This window comes from Lissotriton vulgaris, chromosome 9 (genome assembly GCF_964263255.1).
Source record: "Lissotriton vulgaris chromosome 9, aLisVul1.2, whole genome shotgun sequence".
Taxonomy (NCBI): Eukaryota; Metazoa; Chordata; class Amphibia; order Caudata; family Salamandridae; genus Lissotriton; species Lissotriton vulgaris.
The window spans coordinates 647,959,761-647,977,194 of NC_141697.1; the positions used below are offsets into that span (position 1 = coordinate 647,959,761).

Here is a 17,434-nt window from a genome sequence, read left to right on the forward strand (position 1 = left end):
CTCAGAATTATCAAAGACGGGCAGATGCACAATATGTGTATACTCAAGAAACCAACAGCGGACCCCACCGAACTTACTCAAGAAACCAACAGCGGACCCCACCGAACTCAAGAACTACCGCCCCATCTCGCTCCTCCCGTTTCCAGCCAAAGTCATCGAGAAGACCGTCAACAAACAGATGGCCGCCTTCCTCGAGACGAACGGATCCCTCGACCCCTCACAGTCCGGCTTCCGAGCCAATCATAGCACCGAGACCGCCCTCATCGCCGCCACCGATGACATCCGAGCCCTGATGGACAATGGAGAAACAGCGGCCCTCATCCTCCTAGACCTCTCCGCGGCATTCGACACTGTCTGCCACCGCACCCTAGTACAGCGCCTCAGCAACGTCGGAATCCAGGACAAGGCGCTGGAATGGATCATCTCCTTCCTCGACGGAAGAACACAGAGAGTCCGCCTACCACCGTACAAGTCAGAGGCCTCCGAAGTCATCTGCGGCGTCCCTCAAGGGTCATCTCTGAGCCCCACCCTCTTCAACGTCTACATGAGCCCCCTCGCGGCCATCGTACGCAAACACAACCTCAGCATAATCTCCTACGCCGACGACACCCAGCTGATCCTCTCCCTGACCAACGACCCCGCCTCCGCCAGAGCCAACCTGCACGAAGGGATGAAAGAGGTAGCCGAGTGGATGACGACCAGCCGCCTGAAACTGAACTCTGACAAGACGGAGGTCCTCATCCTGGGCTCTTCACCCTCCGCCTGGGACGACTCCTGGTGGCCTCCCGCCCTGGGCACCGCACCCAAACCGACAGACCATGCACGCAACCTGGGCTTCATCCTGGACTCCTCCCTCTCCATGACCAGGCAAGTCAACAACGTCTCCTCAGCGTGCTTCAACATCCTACGCATGCTACGGAAGATCTTCTGGTGGATCCCCACCGAGACCAGGAAGACCGTCACCCAGGCCCTCGTCACCAGCCGACTGGACTACGGCAACGCCCTCTACGCCGGTACCACCGCCAAGCTCCAGAAGAGACTCCAGCGGATCCAGAACGCCTCAGCCAGACTCATCCTCGACAACCCACGAACCAGCCACATCACCGGACATCTGAGAGACCTTCACTGGCTCCCCGTCAACAAAAGAATCACCTTCCGCCTCCTCACCCACGCACACAAAGCCCTACACGACCAAGGCCCGAGCTACCTCAACAGCCGAATCAACTTCTACGCTCCCAAACGCCACCTCCGATCAGCCAACCACGCCCTCGCCGCCGTCCCCCGCATCCGAAGAGCGACTACGGGAGGAAGGTCCTTCTCCTACCTGGCCGCCAGGACCTGGAACTCCCTCCCGACCGACCTGCGCCTGACCCAAGACCACCTCTCCTTCAGGAAGAAGCTGAAGACCTGGCTGTTCGAGCAGTAGCGGCACCCCCCCCCCCCCCCCCCCCCCCAGCGCCTTGAGACCCTACGGGTATGTAGCGCGCTATATAAGTGTCACTGATTGATTGATTTATGTGCAACATTGATTCTTCCATTTGCCCACATAGTCTGCAGACAGGGGTCGGCCATGTTTGCTTCCATGGAGGTGTATGGTCTTTTAAAATGGTGGTGCCCAGCCGTAATTGTAATAGTGTTTTTCGGGCGGCATTGGATATGTGATTAACTAAATACGGTTGAGGTTCCATTTTCACGTACGTGGCCAGGACACTGTTTCCAATGATGGATTATTAATACATGCACCCAGAGGGCACTTTAGAGATGCCCCCTGAAAACCTGCCAACTACTAGTGTACTGGCTGACTGGTGTAGATCAGCATGCCACAACAGACAGGTTTCCAACCCCCCTGAAGGCTAGCAGGGATAGAAAAATACAAACTGACACTTGACTTCTGCCTCTGAAAGCAGTGGAAATGTGACAAGATAGCAAGATTTAAAGGCATCTTTATTGCTCACAAGTAAATGAGCAATAAAAATGCTTTTAAATCTGGTTAACTTGTCACATTTACTCAGCTTTCAGAGTCAGAGGTCAAGTGCATTTCATTTAGGGCGAGGAGATTTTGTAGGTTACTAGACCTGCAGGTCTAGTGCATTTTTTATGATTTTTCAGGCCCTGGCTAGAGACCACGCTTGGAGGGCAAAAACCATGCCTACCCCAGCCCAGAGGTATTCTCACCTCCTCCGAGCAGGATGGCTAAGTGATCAGCATATCATGGCAATAGGCTTCATAGGCCTTTGCCGCCTTTGATAAGCGTTTCAAGGTGTGCCCCTTGGGGTAGAGGAGCTACTCCCCTGCAGTCCGCAGGCACAAAAGATGCAAAGTCTGGTTTACCAAGTTGCCGCTCCATGGCCAGCCAGACGCAGCAGCTGCCCAGGAAGAGGACCCTGTGCTCCTAAAGGTCAGATATGTACCCCCAACTAATGAGGACACCAGGACGTACCGAAGCCGTACAGGACCAATACCAGGGGTACCGGACCCCTTGCAGCAAACAGTACAGGGGGAGTCTGGATTGGACTCTCACGGGCGCTAAAACAGAGCAGCCGTGAACAGACGTCAGAAACGCAAAGACCCACTTCCAGAATGGCCCTACTGTTCTTATTTTGCATCCTCAACCGGAAATGACTGACAACCGCAAGGTCTCAGGACTCAGAGCCCAGCCGACCTTTCTAATCAGCACCCAAGCACCCCAACTCCGCTACTGACGAACCAGCTGTGCAACCCCCCCCCCCTGTCTTCAGGACCCTTGTGACCAGAGTATGGCTCCCAGATTTGTCCCGAAGTCCCTCTCTTGCAGCCTGTTTCTAGGGGGCCCCCTTTTTTTCCACAGGTGTAGCGTGCACAGCTACCAACTTGATCAGCACCTCTGCACCCAGAAGACACAAGGCAGATAACGAGACACTGCTCGTGGTACTTTGGACCTTGGCCTCCTACAACTAAGTCTGTCAGGAGACCACCAGAAACCGACCACAAATAACTGTATGCAACATAGGACTTTTCTCCCATATGGCATTGCAACGTAAAGATGCACTGAATTACACTATTCTTTTACCTGCATTAATACATATTAAAAAAATTACTTACGTGATAACGAAGTTCTTGTTATCAGAATTTACATACAAATCTGAGTTGTTTTTCTATATTGGTTTTGAAATTATTCTTGAGTGTGTGGTTTATTTATGGTCTGTGAGTACAACAAATATTTAGCACTACCCTCTGATAAGCCTAACTTCTCGCCCATGCTACCACAAAAGAGAGCATTTGAGTATCATTTGTGGCTCTGTAAACCAACTTGGGTTTGCCTGGACTCTTTCCACACTGTACATCGTTTTGGTCCAGTATATATCGAGCCTGCTTCCTACACTATGCTATGGATCAGACAAAAACAGGCGAAAGCCAGGAAGTTAAAATATTCAGTAGCATAGCCAAGTCGCACTTCGTGTAGCACTACGGAGTGCTTAGGATCAGCTTAAAAAGCAGAGGTGCTCAAGAAGAACAGCATTCTCTAACTCCATGATGGAAGCTAATAAGTGGAACTTATACAAAGGTTATAACATAAAACACTACCAGAAGTACAGAACCGAATGACAGAAAGCTAGAATACAGAGAAGGAATGATCAGAACAAGAAGCTAAGCTCCTTTTAACTAAACACATGGAGACTCTGACAAATGAAAATGCAAACTAGAATACTGAATAAAGTGAGAGTACAAAACAATAGACCTTAGTTTCTTATTACTCACCAGTGGCCACGTCTCGGGCTCCAAAAAAGAAGTCAGAGGAGAAGAAAGTAACCCCGTAAAATGTGAAAGGATGGAAGGGAATGGACCGGCCGCAGAAGTCGAAGAGCCAGATGAGAACGCAGGATATGCAGAAGTAGACAGGTCGGCTGTAGGCGATGATCCAGTTGTGACCCTATGGCAAGAAAGAGAGAGTTACCACCTACCACCAAAGTCAGCTCACTCTTGCCTCATCTTCAAAATGTCAAATCACATGAAATCACTTCACACACACAGCTCTGCCTCTATGGTGATGTAATCTGAGGGTCCTGAGAGAAGCTCCATCTAACCATCAAAGCAAATGAGAAATTTCAACAAATGTTTCCAAAGAAGCATCACATCATAAAACAGTAGCTGCAACATGTGGTGATCAGTGAGTTATACATTAGACTTAACTCCTATCAACACCCGTCCTTTTAAGTAGATTCGACCACCGTCTAATAAATTATGACATTAATATATTGGTAAAAAGTTTATATAACCACAAACGTTACTGGTGCTCTCTCAAATAGGCAGAGAGAATGCCACCAAGAGAAAGGAAGAGCTTATGGAAATGTTGTACACCAGTCCAAACATGCAGTTTTTTTACATTATCAAACAGAAATACAATTTATTTCTAGAAAACACACTGTAGTTTAAACTTTAGGTTGTTTTTTTTTAACCCAAACATGATTCAAATCCACTGAAGACCACCCTCTGAGCGGTCATTTAACCCTGCCAAGAAAGAAAAACTGCAATGCGGACATTTTTCTACCAGCCAAGAGCAAGGCCTCAGTCATGTGTCTCACCTCAGAGGCCAGTCCTCTAGAACCAACTTTGTGAAACTGATGACCTCTATGCCGTGAGGCACATGGACTTGTGTTTGTACTTTGTAAGAGCGATCAAACACAATAGGGTTCTTTTAGTTTTGAAATGGGTACTAATGCATAGAGTTCGTGAAATATTGCAGAGGAGTTGGGAATCACTGCAGTGTTCTGAAGCTAAATATGGGCTAAGATTAGGAGTACAAAAAATAAGATTCCAAAACCAATATAGATCGAGAAATGGGAATGGAGTATCATGTTTAGGAACTACAAACTCTAAACATAGATTTTCATTTGGATTTATAAAAGCCATGTATGTTTCGATGTTTTAACACCATGCGCGCTAGCGTTATTCTGCTCGCACGCTGAGATTTGCGAAAACGCACTTTACATAACGAGCTGGGCTCGTCATCAGCGTGCGAGGAGGCTACGCCATGACGAGCCCAGCTCGTCATGAGCGTGGAAGGGGTTATACAGACAGCTGCTTGTGAAAAGCACAGTTTAATTTTAGTTCACTTTATTTGATCACTTGTTAGACCTTTGCCAACCTTATCTTACTGCCATTTTTCTCACTCATAGGGGCGTAACACATTCCTAAAGCGTGCAATGAGAAGGATGCCCATCATCTTCTCACAATGCAATCACTTTAGCTCACCGTCATTAAAACGGAGGGCATCAGACAATAATACAAAATCATGATAAGAAAAGGAATGTGAAGGGCTGAATAGGAAAACAGTTATTTGCTTGTAGTGATAGCTTTCCAGTATTGGCATATTTCACAGATTCACATGCTTTAGTCATTCCAGTCAGAAAGCTAGGAGTCCATGGCAACATTACAATAGGTGTTCCAAGTTAAACGTTAGCCCTAAAACTAGAACAATTGCTCTTTAGTAATATCATTTAAAATGAACCAAACTTCAAACAATCAGAGAATCAGTCTGAAGAACACACATCGAGAGGCCACCACCCTTTAGATTGTGTAGCGCCAGCGGAGGCTCCTCCGCAATTGCGGATGAGCGTTGCCCCACTGGCTCAGAGCCAGCAGCTGAAAAATAAAATGATATTGTATTATCGTTTTATTTTTCAGGTGCTGGCTGAGTCAAGTGTGCGCATGAAGCGGCGGGCCATTGGAGGGGAGTGAAGTGAACTTATAAGTGTGCATGTCAGTTTGGTTGATCGTCTTAGGCACCGCCAAATAGACATGCGTAGTTCGGTTTCTCCAACCCAGCTGTATTCCACAGCCGGGTCGAGAAACGGCACACACTCCCTGTGCTGGAAAGACCGTTAAACCAGCCCACTCAGACCAATCTCAGCGCTGTTCTCATGCAGCATGAGAGCAGCGTGGGGATTGGATGCAGAGTCTCTGCTTCCAGCAGTCTCTGGGACACCATTAGAGAAGCACTGAGGTGCAAGGCGGCCGGCAGCATCAGGTATGTTTTTATACAAATTATTAATCCCCCTGTGAGAAGTTGGCCTGATATATGATGTTTCCAATTCTGGAACCACCTTGTATCAGTCCAAACAATCCCTTATGGTGTCTGGTTGTAAGTCAACCTTATAGACAAGCTATCCTAATGGTATCATGGACTAAGCAGCCTTAAAGGCTTAACTCTAGAGGTCGTGTTAAGCAAGCTGTTTTACCAATCACAATCCTGTAATATCAAATGAAAGGACACCACACAAGTATAGATTATAAAAATATATGTATTTATTACTAGAATAATCCTCTGTACTCTTTATGAGTGCAGAGGCACAAGCGTTTGAACAAAAGCACAGTTTAAGAATATTTCCGCTCAACCTAGAAGGACGAAACTTAAGACACATACACTAGAGGTGTGTACCAGTGTGGGAACACCGGCGTTGCTGAATTACCTCACCCACAGGAAGCGGGTGCACAGGTGCGAAGTAGTGTCGGGTTTTGTCACGCAGGTTGCTGGTGCTTGGACCTGAAGATGATGCAGGCGTCGAGACAAGAAGTGTCCGGTGTGATCCAAGGGTGGATCGAAGTTAAAGATGATCTGAAAGCAGAGGGGACAGAGTCTGGGTCACTTAGCAGTGACCAGGGTAGAACCAGAAGGAACCAGGCAATGTCGGGCGCTTTCAGGTCGCTGACGGGTCGCTTCTCTCCGCTGCCACGTGGACTCTGGGGCACCGAGGATTTCCAGGAGTGGATCACGAGCTGTCCCACGCAGGCTCTCGCTGTCGGCGGTGTCGGCTTCCGGATTGGAGCAAACAACCCTTGGCAAGGGCAACCCACGCAGGATTCGAAGATGGCGTTACACTCGGACCAGGAGGGTCAGAGCGGGTGCTCCTTTTCAGAGGAGCGAGTGCAAGCCTGGAGCAACCAGAATCACAAGTTAGGTTTCAAGGTTCGTCGGCACAGGGGCCTCAAGCCAACGGGCAAGTGACCGGGCCAACGCGTTGAGCCAAAAGATGCAGAAGGGCCCCACGCAGCACTCGGTGAGTGTAGAGGGGTGAGCTTCGGTGCAAGAGAGGCTCAGGGCTGGGGTTTCTCAGACCCCAATGCGCAGCTTCGAGGATCACTCGTGGGCTGCACGGTCAGAGTCTCGTGGTCTTTCCAAGATGGCGGGCCCCACGCTTCAGGTCGACTCCACGGGTCTCAGCTCTGCAGGGACTGTGGATCGGGCTGTTAGAAGGCAGGCACGCTTGGTCTTGTCGAACTCTGTCGCTCGAGTTCCGGTGGGAACTGCAACAAAGCAAACGTCGAGGTGCTGGATGGTGCCTGTTTGCACAGGGTGGTCACTCCTTGACCACAAGGGAGATTCTTCAGTCTTCTACGTCGAGTAGGATGTCGAAGGGTCCAGAGTTTTGTTTCATAAGTTTCAGTCAGGATAATCTGAGTGCGTTGGCACTGCTCCCATTCTTATACCAATCTAGGGGGCTGGATTACCTGCTAGGTCCCCTCCTATGGGTGGGACCCAGGAAGGGGGTGGTTACACCCCTTTCCCTCTGTCCAGGTCGTGCTGGGACTGGGGCTGGTGTGCCCCAGAACCGGTTTGACCGGGTTATGCAAGGGGAAGCCTTGTGCTCCCCAGGCAGTGTCTGGTTTCTTTCAAACCTCCCTGCTACAATCCACTATCTCCTGTCTGGGGTGGTGTGACACCTCCCCGCGACAGGAAAGCCTTTGTCCAGGCCTCCTCGGCTGAGTTTCGGTCAGCAGCAGGAGGTCAGACTTGTGTCTGTGGCAGAAGCGTCCATTTTGTGATGCTGAGGCTCTTTTAAAATCAACCGCGTTTCAGTAAAGTAACATGTCTTCTCCCTCTAGAGGGGTGGAATGCTATCCCCGTCGACAGGACTGTGGAGGGGATAGTATTCCAAATCGTATGACACCTTACACAACATGTTTTGATAAAGCCAAACCAAAGTTAACAGATAACCGCGAGGATTATAAGGCACTTAATAGTATATGGTATGGCATTATCCCGGAACAGCTTAGGGAGTTGTTCCCCACAGCTGCAGACAGGTTCAGCTCATGCTCTAGCTCCATCTCACGTTAAACCACGCACTCTGACTCCAGGATTGATAAGGCCTTCCATAGGAGTGACTCACAGGTTTGTATGTGTCCAGATATAGGTATACTATATCCAAGCAAGAGGTGATTACACCAACTTGCCCCAGCTGAGTGATCAGCCAGTTGTGTCAATTTAAGAACCAGCCAGGGGTGGCAAAAGCTATGTTGCAGCCCCTAGTAGGCCTTGGTGGCACCAGGCCCTGAGCACCTATAGTGCATGGTACAGGGGCTGACAAGGAGTCCAGTTCCAATTGGGTTATGTACCTATAGTACATGTATGTGAATTTAGAGAGATAACAGCAGGCTGTGGGTCCGATTAGCAGGCTCACAGCCACATTAAGTCGAAAACCAGTGAAGCAAAAAGCAAACATTGGGGTAACCATAGGATAGCAGACCCTACTCTCCTACACAACCCCCTCCCCCCCCCCCCCAAACGCAGGGACATTAAACTTAACCTTGACCAGATAAGTCTTCATGTTCTAAGTGGAAGTACCTGGAGAGACCATCTGCATTACCATGGTCAGTCCCTGGGCGGTGCTCCACTGTAAAGTCCATCCCCTGTAGGTAAATGGACCACCTGAGTAGTTTGGGGTTTTCACCCTTCACCTAATTTAGCCACAAGAGGGGCTTATGGTCTGTCTGAATTAGGAAGCGAGTTCCAAACAAGTATGGCCTCAACTTCTTCAGGGCCCAAACCACAGCAAAGGCCTCCCTCTCAATAGCTGGCCAACGTTTCTCCCTGGGGGTCAGCCTTCTGCTAATAAAAGCAATGGGCTGGTCATGACCATCTATATTAAGTTGTGAAAGCACAGCTCTCACCCCCAACTCAGAAGCATCTATCTGTACAATGAACTGTTTGGAGTAGTCAGGACTCTTCAGGGTAGGTGCAGAGCACCTGGCCTTCTTCAGGTCATCAAATGTCTTTTGACAGCTAACTGTCCACTGAACCTTTTTTTGGCATCTTCTTGGATGTCAAGTCATTTAATTGTGTCACAATGGACCCATAGTTCTTCACAAACTTTCTGTAATACCCAGTCAGGCCCAAGAAGGCTCTGACTTGTGTCTGGGTAGTTGGAGGAGCCCAGTCCTGTATGGTCTGGATCTTGCTCTCCAATTGTTGAACCTGATCCCCACCTACTAGGTGGCACAGGTACACAACCTTGCTCTGCCCTATCTGGCACTTAGTAGCCTTGATAGTCAGGCCTGTCTTTTGCAGGGCCTCCAGAACCTTCTTCAGGCGGATCAGGTAATCCTCCCAGGTGGAGCTAAAGACAGCAATATCATCTAGATATGCTGCACAAAAGTCATCCAACCAAGCAAGGAATTGATTCACCAACCTTTGGAAGGTGGCAGGTGCATTCTTCAAACCAAAGGGCATTACCACAAACTGATAATGTCCACTAGGGGTAGAGAATGCTGTTTTGGCTTTTGACTCTTCAGCTAACCTGATCTGAGAGTAGCCAGCTGTCAAATCAAATGTGCTCAGAAACTTGGCAGAAGCCAATTTATCAATGAGCTCATCTGCTCTTGGAATGGGATGTGCATCTGTCCTAGTGACAACATTGAGACCTCTGTAGTCCACACAAAACCTCATTTCTCTCTTTCCATCTTTGGTATGAGGTTTTGGCACCAGGACTACTGGGCTGGCCCATGGGCTCTCTGATGGCTCAATCACTCCAAGCTCAAGCCTCTTTTGCACCTCAGCCTTTATAAAATCCCTGACGTGGTCAGGTTGCCTGTAGATTTTATTCTTCACAGGCAGACTGTCACCAGTGTCCACCTCATGGGTGCACCAGTTAGTTTGACTGGGTGTGAGTGAAAACATATGCCTGTGGGCCTGCAACACTGTCTGCAGTCCACCTGTTGCTGCTCAGTCAGGCTGCCTGCCAAGGCTACTCCATCAACGGAACCATCATCAGGGTTCTGGGAAAGCAGGTCTGGGAGAGGGTCACTCTCTTCCTCCTGTTCCCCATCTGTGGCCATGAGCAGGCTCATGTCCTCCCTCTCAACAAATGCTTTCAAACGATTTACATGGAGCACCCTGTGGGGGCTCCCAGGGGTTCCAAAGTCAACCACATAAGTGACTTCTCCCTTTTTCTCAACAATAGGGTAGGGTCCAGTCCATTTGTCCTGGAGTGCTGCTGGGGCCACTGGCTCCAACACCCACACCTTCTGCCCTGGCTTGAACTCAACCAGAAGAGCCTTTTGGTCATGCCAAGCTTTCTGTAATTATTGACTGGACTCCAGGTTTTTGGATGCTCTCTCCATGTATTCAGCCATCCTGGAGCGGAGACCAAGTACATAGTCCAAAACATCTAGCTTAAGCTTTTTGAGAGGTAACTCCCATCCTTCCTTCACCAAACATAGTGGACCCCTCACAGGGTGGCCAAACAAAAGTTCAAAAGGGCTGTAGCCAACCCCCTTCTGTGGGACCTCTCTGTAAGCAAAGAGCAAGCAGGGTAAAAGGGTGTCCCATTTCCGCCTAAGCTTCTCTGGTAATCCTTTTATCATTCCCTTGAGGGTCTTGTTGAACCCTTCAACAAGCCCATTGCACTGTGGGTGATAGGGTGTGGTAAACTTGTAGTTTACTCCACACTCCTTCCACATTGCCTTTAAGTATCCAGACATGAAGTTGGTACCTCTGTCTGAAAGAACCTCCTTTGGAAAACACACTCTTGAGAAAACGGCAAGAAGGGCCTTTGCCACAACAAGTGCTGTTGTGGTCCTCAGGGGAATTGCCTCTGGATACCTGGTGGCATGATCCACTACCACCAGTATAAATCTGTACCCAGATGCTGTTTGAGGATCCATGGGACCCACAATGTCTATTCCAACTCTTTCAAAGGGTACCCCCACCACAGGTAGTGGTATTAGGGGGGCCTTTGTTGTGCCACCTGGCTTACCACTGGCTTGGCAAGTGACACAGGAGCGACAAAACTCCTTGACATTTTCTGACATATGAGGCCAGTGAAAGTGAGGGACAAGCCTGTCCCAAGTCTTGTTCTGGCCTAAGTGTCCTGCAAGGGGAATATCATGGGCCAAGGTAAGAAGGAAGCCCCTAAATTTCAAAGGTATGACCAACCTCCTGGTGGCACCAGGCTTGGGGTCTCTAGCCTCTGAATAAAGGAGCCCATCATCCCAATATACTTTATGGGTACCTTGAGCATTCCCTGCAGCCTCAGCAGCAGCTTGCTGTCCGAGGGGTTCAAGGGAAGGGCAATCCAATTGGGCCTGCCCCAGGTCTGCCCTTGAGGGTCCCCCTGTCCCCAGAAACTCAACCTGATCAGGTTCAAGCTCCTCAGAGACAGTCTCATCTTGGACTGCAGAATCAGCTTCCTGTGAAGTCTGATTCTCAACCTGGGGCAAGTGGGAAGGCACAGCCTTAACCCTCTTGCTCTTCTTCTTGGGTTGTGATTGGTCTATTGTTCCAAGATCCACCACAGGTTCAGGAAGGCACTTCTTAGCCTGAGTCCTTGTCACTGCAAGGACATGTGCTGAAATCCCTAGCATTTCTGCATGAGTCCTGTACTCCACTTCTGACCAAAATGAGTTTTCCAGATCATTGCCTAACAGACAGTCTACTGGGAGGTCTGCACTCACAACAACTTTCTTTAGGCCATTTACCCCTCCCCAGGAGAAGTTCACAACAGCCGCACTATGTGTAGTAGTGGCATTGCTTGCATTGGTCACTAGGTAATTCTCACCTAGCACAATCTGTCCAGGGTCCACAAAGTTAGGTGTCACCATAGTGACACTGGCACAAGTGTCCCTGTAGGCCTGAGCCAGTTTCTCATTAATAAAATGCGTCTGCCTATACTTGCCCAGGTTACTGGGACTCACAGTAGTGGGCATGGATATGTCCACAGCATAGAGCAGAACTGCCTGAGTAGGGATCCTGACTAGGCCAGACTCCATCTCAGTACACAGGGTTAACCCTACTATACCCTTTGGTTGTGTACTACCACTGCTGACTGTACTAGGGGGTGCAGGCGCTTTAGGAGCTGCAGTGGTAGGGACTGGATTTTTTTGGTGCATTCACTCCCCCAATGGGAAATGGCCTTCTTTCCCAATTCTTGGGGAGAGTTCAGATCAAAGTCAATAAGGTATTGATGCAACAGCTGGTTCTGACAGTTATTAAGGATCTGCTCTCTCATTATAAGATTGTACAATCCTGTATAGTCTGAGACTTTACTTCCGTGCAGCCAACCCTCTAGAGCCTTAGTGGCACAATCAACAAAATCACTCCAGTCCTGAGTCTGTGCTTTTTGGGTGTCTCTGAACAACAACCTGTATTGCTCACTGGTTAGGCCAAACCCTTCAATAAGAGCACTCTTCAGGACAGAGTAGTTGTTGGCATCCTCAGGTCTAACTGTGAGGAGCCTATCCCTCCCTTTATCAGTAAAGGAGTACCATAAAATTGCAGCCCACTGATCTTGATGAACCTGCTGTACCATGCAGGCTCTCTCCAGAGCAGTCATCCATTTGTGGATGTCATCCCCTTCCTTGTAGGGGGGCACAATTTTTGTCAGGTTTCTATTATCACAGGCCCGGTCTTTCTCTCTAGGAATAATGCACAACTTGTGTTCTCTTGCTAAAGCAAGTTTAGCTTGAGCCAAGGCTATCTCTTCCCTCTCCTCTCTATCTGAAGTTGGACAGCCCTCATTCTGACCCTATGCTCTTTCCTCTGGGGGGGGGGGGGGGAGAGGGGGGGGGGGGGGGAGTCATTCCCCTTTGAGATTCCCTGGAGGCATTAGAAATGTCCCTGGAAGGTGATCTCACTCTTCTATTACCCAAGGGAATTATGTTATAGGATCTGGGGAGGTGCTGGCCCTCTCCATTCCCATGTAGGTCCAAGTTGGTCTGGTTAAGCCTGCAAACTACGACCTGGTTACCCCTCTGATTCTGAACTGGCTCATCTACTTCCGAGTCCTCCGAGTCCTCCTCTTCTTCCTCTTGGTCCACCACTGGGGTGTCCTCATTCTCAGGGGGGTTCACTCCATCTCCTGCATCTAAGGGAACTGCACTTGCCTTAGCTAAGTTATCCTTTTCCAGGATGGCCATCAGGGAAGGAATGGTGGGGTTGTGACCCCTTTTTAGCCCTCTTGCAATGCATAAGGCACTCAAGTCTTTATGGCTAAGTTTGTCATAGCTGGAAGTTGCCTTGGTAAGGTCAACTGTCACAGGCTGAGAGCCAGAAGCTTCCTCTGTGCCAGACATGACTGCTAGTGAGGTGCAAGTGGTGCACTTACCTACACTAAGTGTTTTCCTACTGTACCTTGCTAGTGAGTTGTAGGCAGGGTGTTCTAATCCCTTTGATCTACAACTACTAAGTTCAGTAGAACTTAAATATGCTAAGCTTTTGTTTATATGTACCTAAGGTACTTGATGGGATCTTTACATTTGATAAAAAGATTGCAATGGTAAAACAACAGCAAGCTCAAATCCGCACCGCTTTGGCCTGATATATGAGGTTTCCAATTCTGGAAACATCATATATCAGGCCAACTTCTCACACCCCCCCTTCGCTGTTGCCCCATAACCTTTTATTGCCACCTGCCGTGACTGTGTAGCACTTGTGTGAAGGAATAATACAGATAGGTTAGCTTCTCACATGGAGGAGGGTAGGTAGCATATAAATCAGAGAAAGACACCAATATTGGAGAAGTACCATTACATAGAGGCAAGTAACTTTTTTCTTCTCCTGTATAGGATCTTTAATAGGTTCACATGCTTAAATCAGAACAACAAGCAGCACACAATAAAAAACAAAGTAATATCATGGAGGGAGGATAAAAACCTCAGAGTGTCTCAAATTATTGAAACTCAGGACATAATGTTGCCTGGCCGCCTGCTGTAATTATTTGCACAGTTGTTTCTAAACAAGTTACCTCACATATATGTATGTACATTCTTTCATGTTGATGCTCTGCATATATCAGTCAATTACACACCAGTGAACAGAGCCATTGTAGTAGGCAACTCTGGTAAAATGAGTTGTCTGCTCTGAAGTAGCTTGCCCACCTTTACATAGCAGAGTAAAATTGCATCTGCAAACCATTGAGCTATGCTCTACTTGAAATGGCTTATCTCTTATATGGGTTACCAAATGCGACCAAAAGCTGATCGAACCTCCAAAAACTATTTTTTCTATCCAGATAGAATTTGATACATCTTCTTATATCAACAGAATGTAAGGAGAAGTTGTTGGATTTGGAAAAATGACTTTAACCCGCCCCCTTTCCCCCATTTCTTTTTTTAACAGAGTTTTATATATAGCACGAACTTGACGCGAATCGGGTATCAGAGCGATTTACATAGCACCAGTTGCATACACAATGACACATTCATTTTTGTTACACGGGGAGATTAAGTGATTTGTCCAGAATCACAGGATGTTCAGCGTCATTGCCGAGATTCGACCCTAGTTCCCCAGATTCAGGGTTACCGCTCTAGCCGTTAGGCCAACTCCACCTCCCCTTCCTCCCTCCCACCCAGACCCTAGTAACCTCTGCCTGCTTGCATGAAATTGGCATTTGCAATTTACATCTGTTGTAAAGACACCATTCTTTCTGTTTACCCCAATTCCTAAAACCTTGTTGACATGGATATTAATTCTTATTTGTGACAATCAGGTGCCCTGCAACTTTGTGCATCTTCCCCACTCATTGTCCTGCTGAAGCAGGAGTTCTGCTGTTCAAGACTACTCTGTGCTGTATTGCCCAATTCCAGATGGCTTGTGCTTCCTTCGATAACTCCTTTAAATTGTTTCTTCCTCATTCAATTCTATAAAAGATCGTAGTGATATTGTTGTATTTATCAATCTCGAGATGAGCTTCCTATCTTTCCATGGACGAATCCATCATCACAATAAACATTGCAGGCTCTGTGAGGAAACAGAGACCCTTCGATATGTTGGACCTTTTCATCCCCCACTCCGGTCTCCGGTCTCATCTCTATTGTTACTTCAATGTTATCACTGAAAATGCCCTACTATTCAGTACTATTGATGGTCCAGTTACTCGCGGAAAGGCCACAAATGCAAGACTGAAAGGAATCAATAGAATAGTGGAGAGATCATGCCTAGAAGGCGTTTGAATTATCATACCATAATCAGAATGCATTCGGGTTGATAAGTCTTGCAACCCGTTTAACTTCTTCTCTGAAAGAAACAGTTTTTCTTTTCTTGTTTTCGAAATTGGTCCCAGAAATTGAGTTTTGGTACACGGATTTATTAATGACTTTAAGTCCTAAACTCCGGAATGAGCTCAAACATAATTGCGTTGTCTTTCTGACCACACTGTAGAATAGACCTTTTATAAGCCTGAAGCACGAATATGAAAACACTTGGTGGCCTTAGTTTCCTTAAATTATCCGTGACTGTTGATATGCACTTTGTAAATATCCTTGGTGCTGACTTCAGGCCAAAGGGAAGTCCTTTGAAATTATAGTGGCAGCCAGCCATCTGGAAACACAGATATTTTCGATGGCTTGAGCAAACAGGAATGTGCAAATAGGCATCCTGCAGGTCTAAGATAATCATACATCTTGACTCTTAAAAGCTAAAGGATTTCCTGCAGGGATACCATCCTTAACTTTTGTTTCTTGAGGAAGACATTGGCATCTATTCTCCTTTTTTTTCACCCGATTAAAAAAATTGAGGATAGAATCCTGAATTTTTCTGGGATTTGGTAACACCTTTTCTTTCTATTGTCTAGTCTTGTATAATGGAGAGAATTTTCCTTTGAATCCTTTTTTTAGATGAAGATGTTGCAAACTGGTTAGTGATGTTTTTGGAAGTTTTTCGGAAAGCTCCAAAACACCCTTTTCCACTCCTTCGAGGACTCATCAGTCTGTTGTGATTATGCTCAAAGCTTTTACGCAAAAGGAAATATTTTCAATAAATGGCTATGACTGTTGGTGACTGGTACCTGCGCTACATCAGTGTCTTCTTCCAGTATGCTGCAATCTGGATTGAGTAGCAGTTCTTCATCTTGGGTTCTCAAACATGATGTTGTTTAAAATCTGTACTGAGTATGGTGTGGTTGATGCTGTATTTGGTATGGTTGATAACTGTACTACTGATATCCACCCTCTATAGGCTGCCTCTACCAACGTATAACCAAAAGCGCTGTAGCTTGCAGCTATCTGGCGGTTTCCATTTCATTTCATTTTTTAGGTCGAGCAGACCTACTCTCAATGCGTGAGCATTGAGAGTGTCTGCTTCAGACCTTTTGTGGCCCGTATTTAGGAATGTGGACAGCTACCAGACGCGCGATTTGACGAGGTCAGATTTCACCTCGGGAGCGAGCGTCTGGTACCTGTGCATGCGCAAAGCCCTTGCTCACACACAGACACAGGCAGCCCCCACCCCTCTGCATGCACGCACGCACACACACACAGGCGCGCGCATGCACATGCAGGCATACAGCACCCATACAGGCACACGGCACCCATACAGGCACACATACAGGCACACTATCCCCCACCTCGCATTCTCTCTCAATCACACACAGTCACGCATGCGCACACACGTTCCCTCGCGCACCCCCCCCCCGGCATACACACATGCACGCACGCACTTTACATCAGCCCTGGGCCCCACTCACCAACTGCGCTCTTCCGCCGGGGCTCCTCACGGCGCGTCTCCTCATCTAAATCGGGGCTCCCTCAGGTCAGAGGAGCCCCGTAACAGGCGCCACACTCCTCCTTCTCCCCGACCCCCTCCTGGGCTACACCGGACGGCAGGGCGCTCCATGCGCCGGCAGCTCGCGGACCTCGGGAGGCGGGACTTCCGGTCGGCCGCGAGCGGATTGGCCGGCCGGCCAAGAGCTTCCAGGTCGCGGCGGCAGCGCGGCGGCACTCTCGTTTCTTACCCGGAGGGCGTCATACTCGCTCTCTATGCCTGGTGCAGCTTGTTTTGTAAAGAAATTAGATCATTTTACTCTCCCAGACCCCGCCAAAAGAAGCGGAATTTGTTGTAACTATTCACGCGGAGGAGAGGGTATTGGTAGCCTATCGCGTATCCGCCGCTGAGGAAACAGAGAAAGGTTTGCCCTCTCGCGCCAGGCCTTCGCTAGGGCCACCTGTGGACCCTCACCGCTCTGGACAGTCGGACGGGGCCTCGCGCGCCTGGCGTGTGGGCCCCTTCGACAGGGCCACGCGCGCCTCCCGCGCAGGTCGGTCCGACGGGGCCACGCGCGGCCTACAGTGCCCTTGTGCAGCATTGCGCGCAAAGCTGCTTGGCTGCAACTCTGCGGGTTATTAATAAACATATTTACAACGGAGGCAGGACCTGTTATCGGCACTCCGCCTCTGCCATCGATTG

At 48.4% G+C, this 17,434-nt stretch overlaps 1 protein-coding gene across 3 annotated transcripts in view; it reads right to left on the reverse strand.

Moving 5' to 3' along the window:
- PCNX3 (pecanex 3) overlaps nucleotides 1-17,434 on the reverse strand; it is an 873,417-nt gene that overhangs the window by 478,176 nt on the left and 377,807 nt on the right. For all 3 annotated transcript variants that reach the window (XM_086938333.1, XM_086938332.1, XM_086938334.1), the window contains exon 14: nucleotides 3,739-3,910. In XM_086938333.1, coding sequence (XP_086794459.1) covers nucleotides 3,739-3,910 — 172 coding nt within the window. The remainder of the gene's footprint in view (nucleotides 1-3,738; nucleotides 3,911-17,434) is intronic.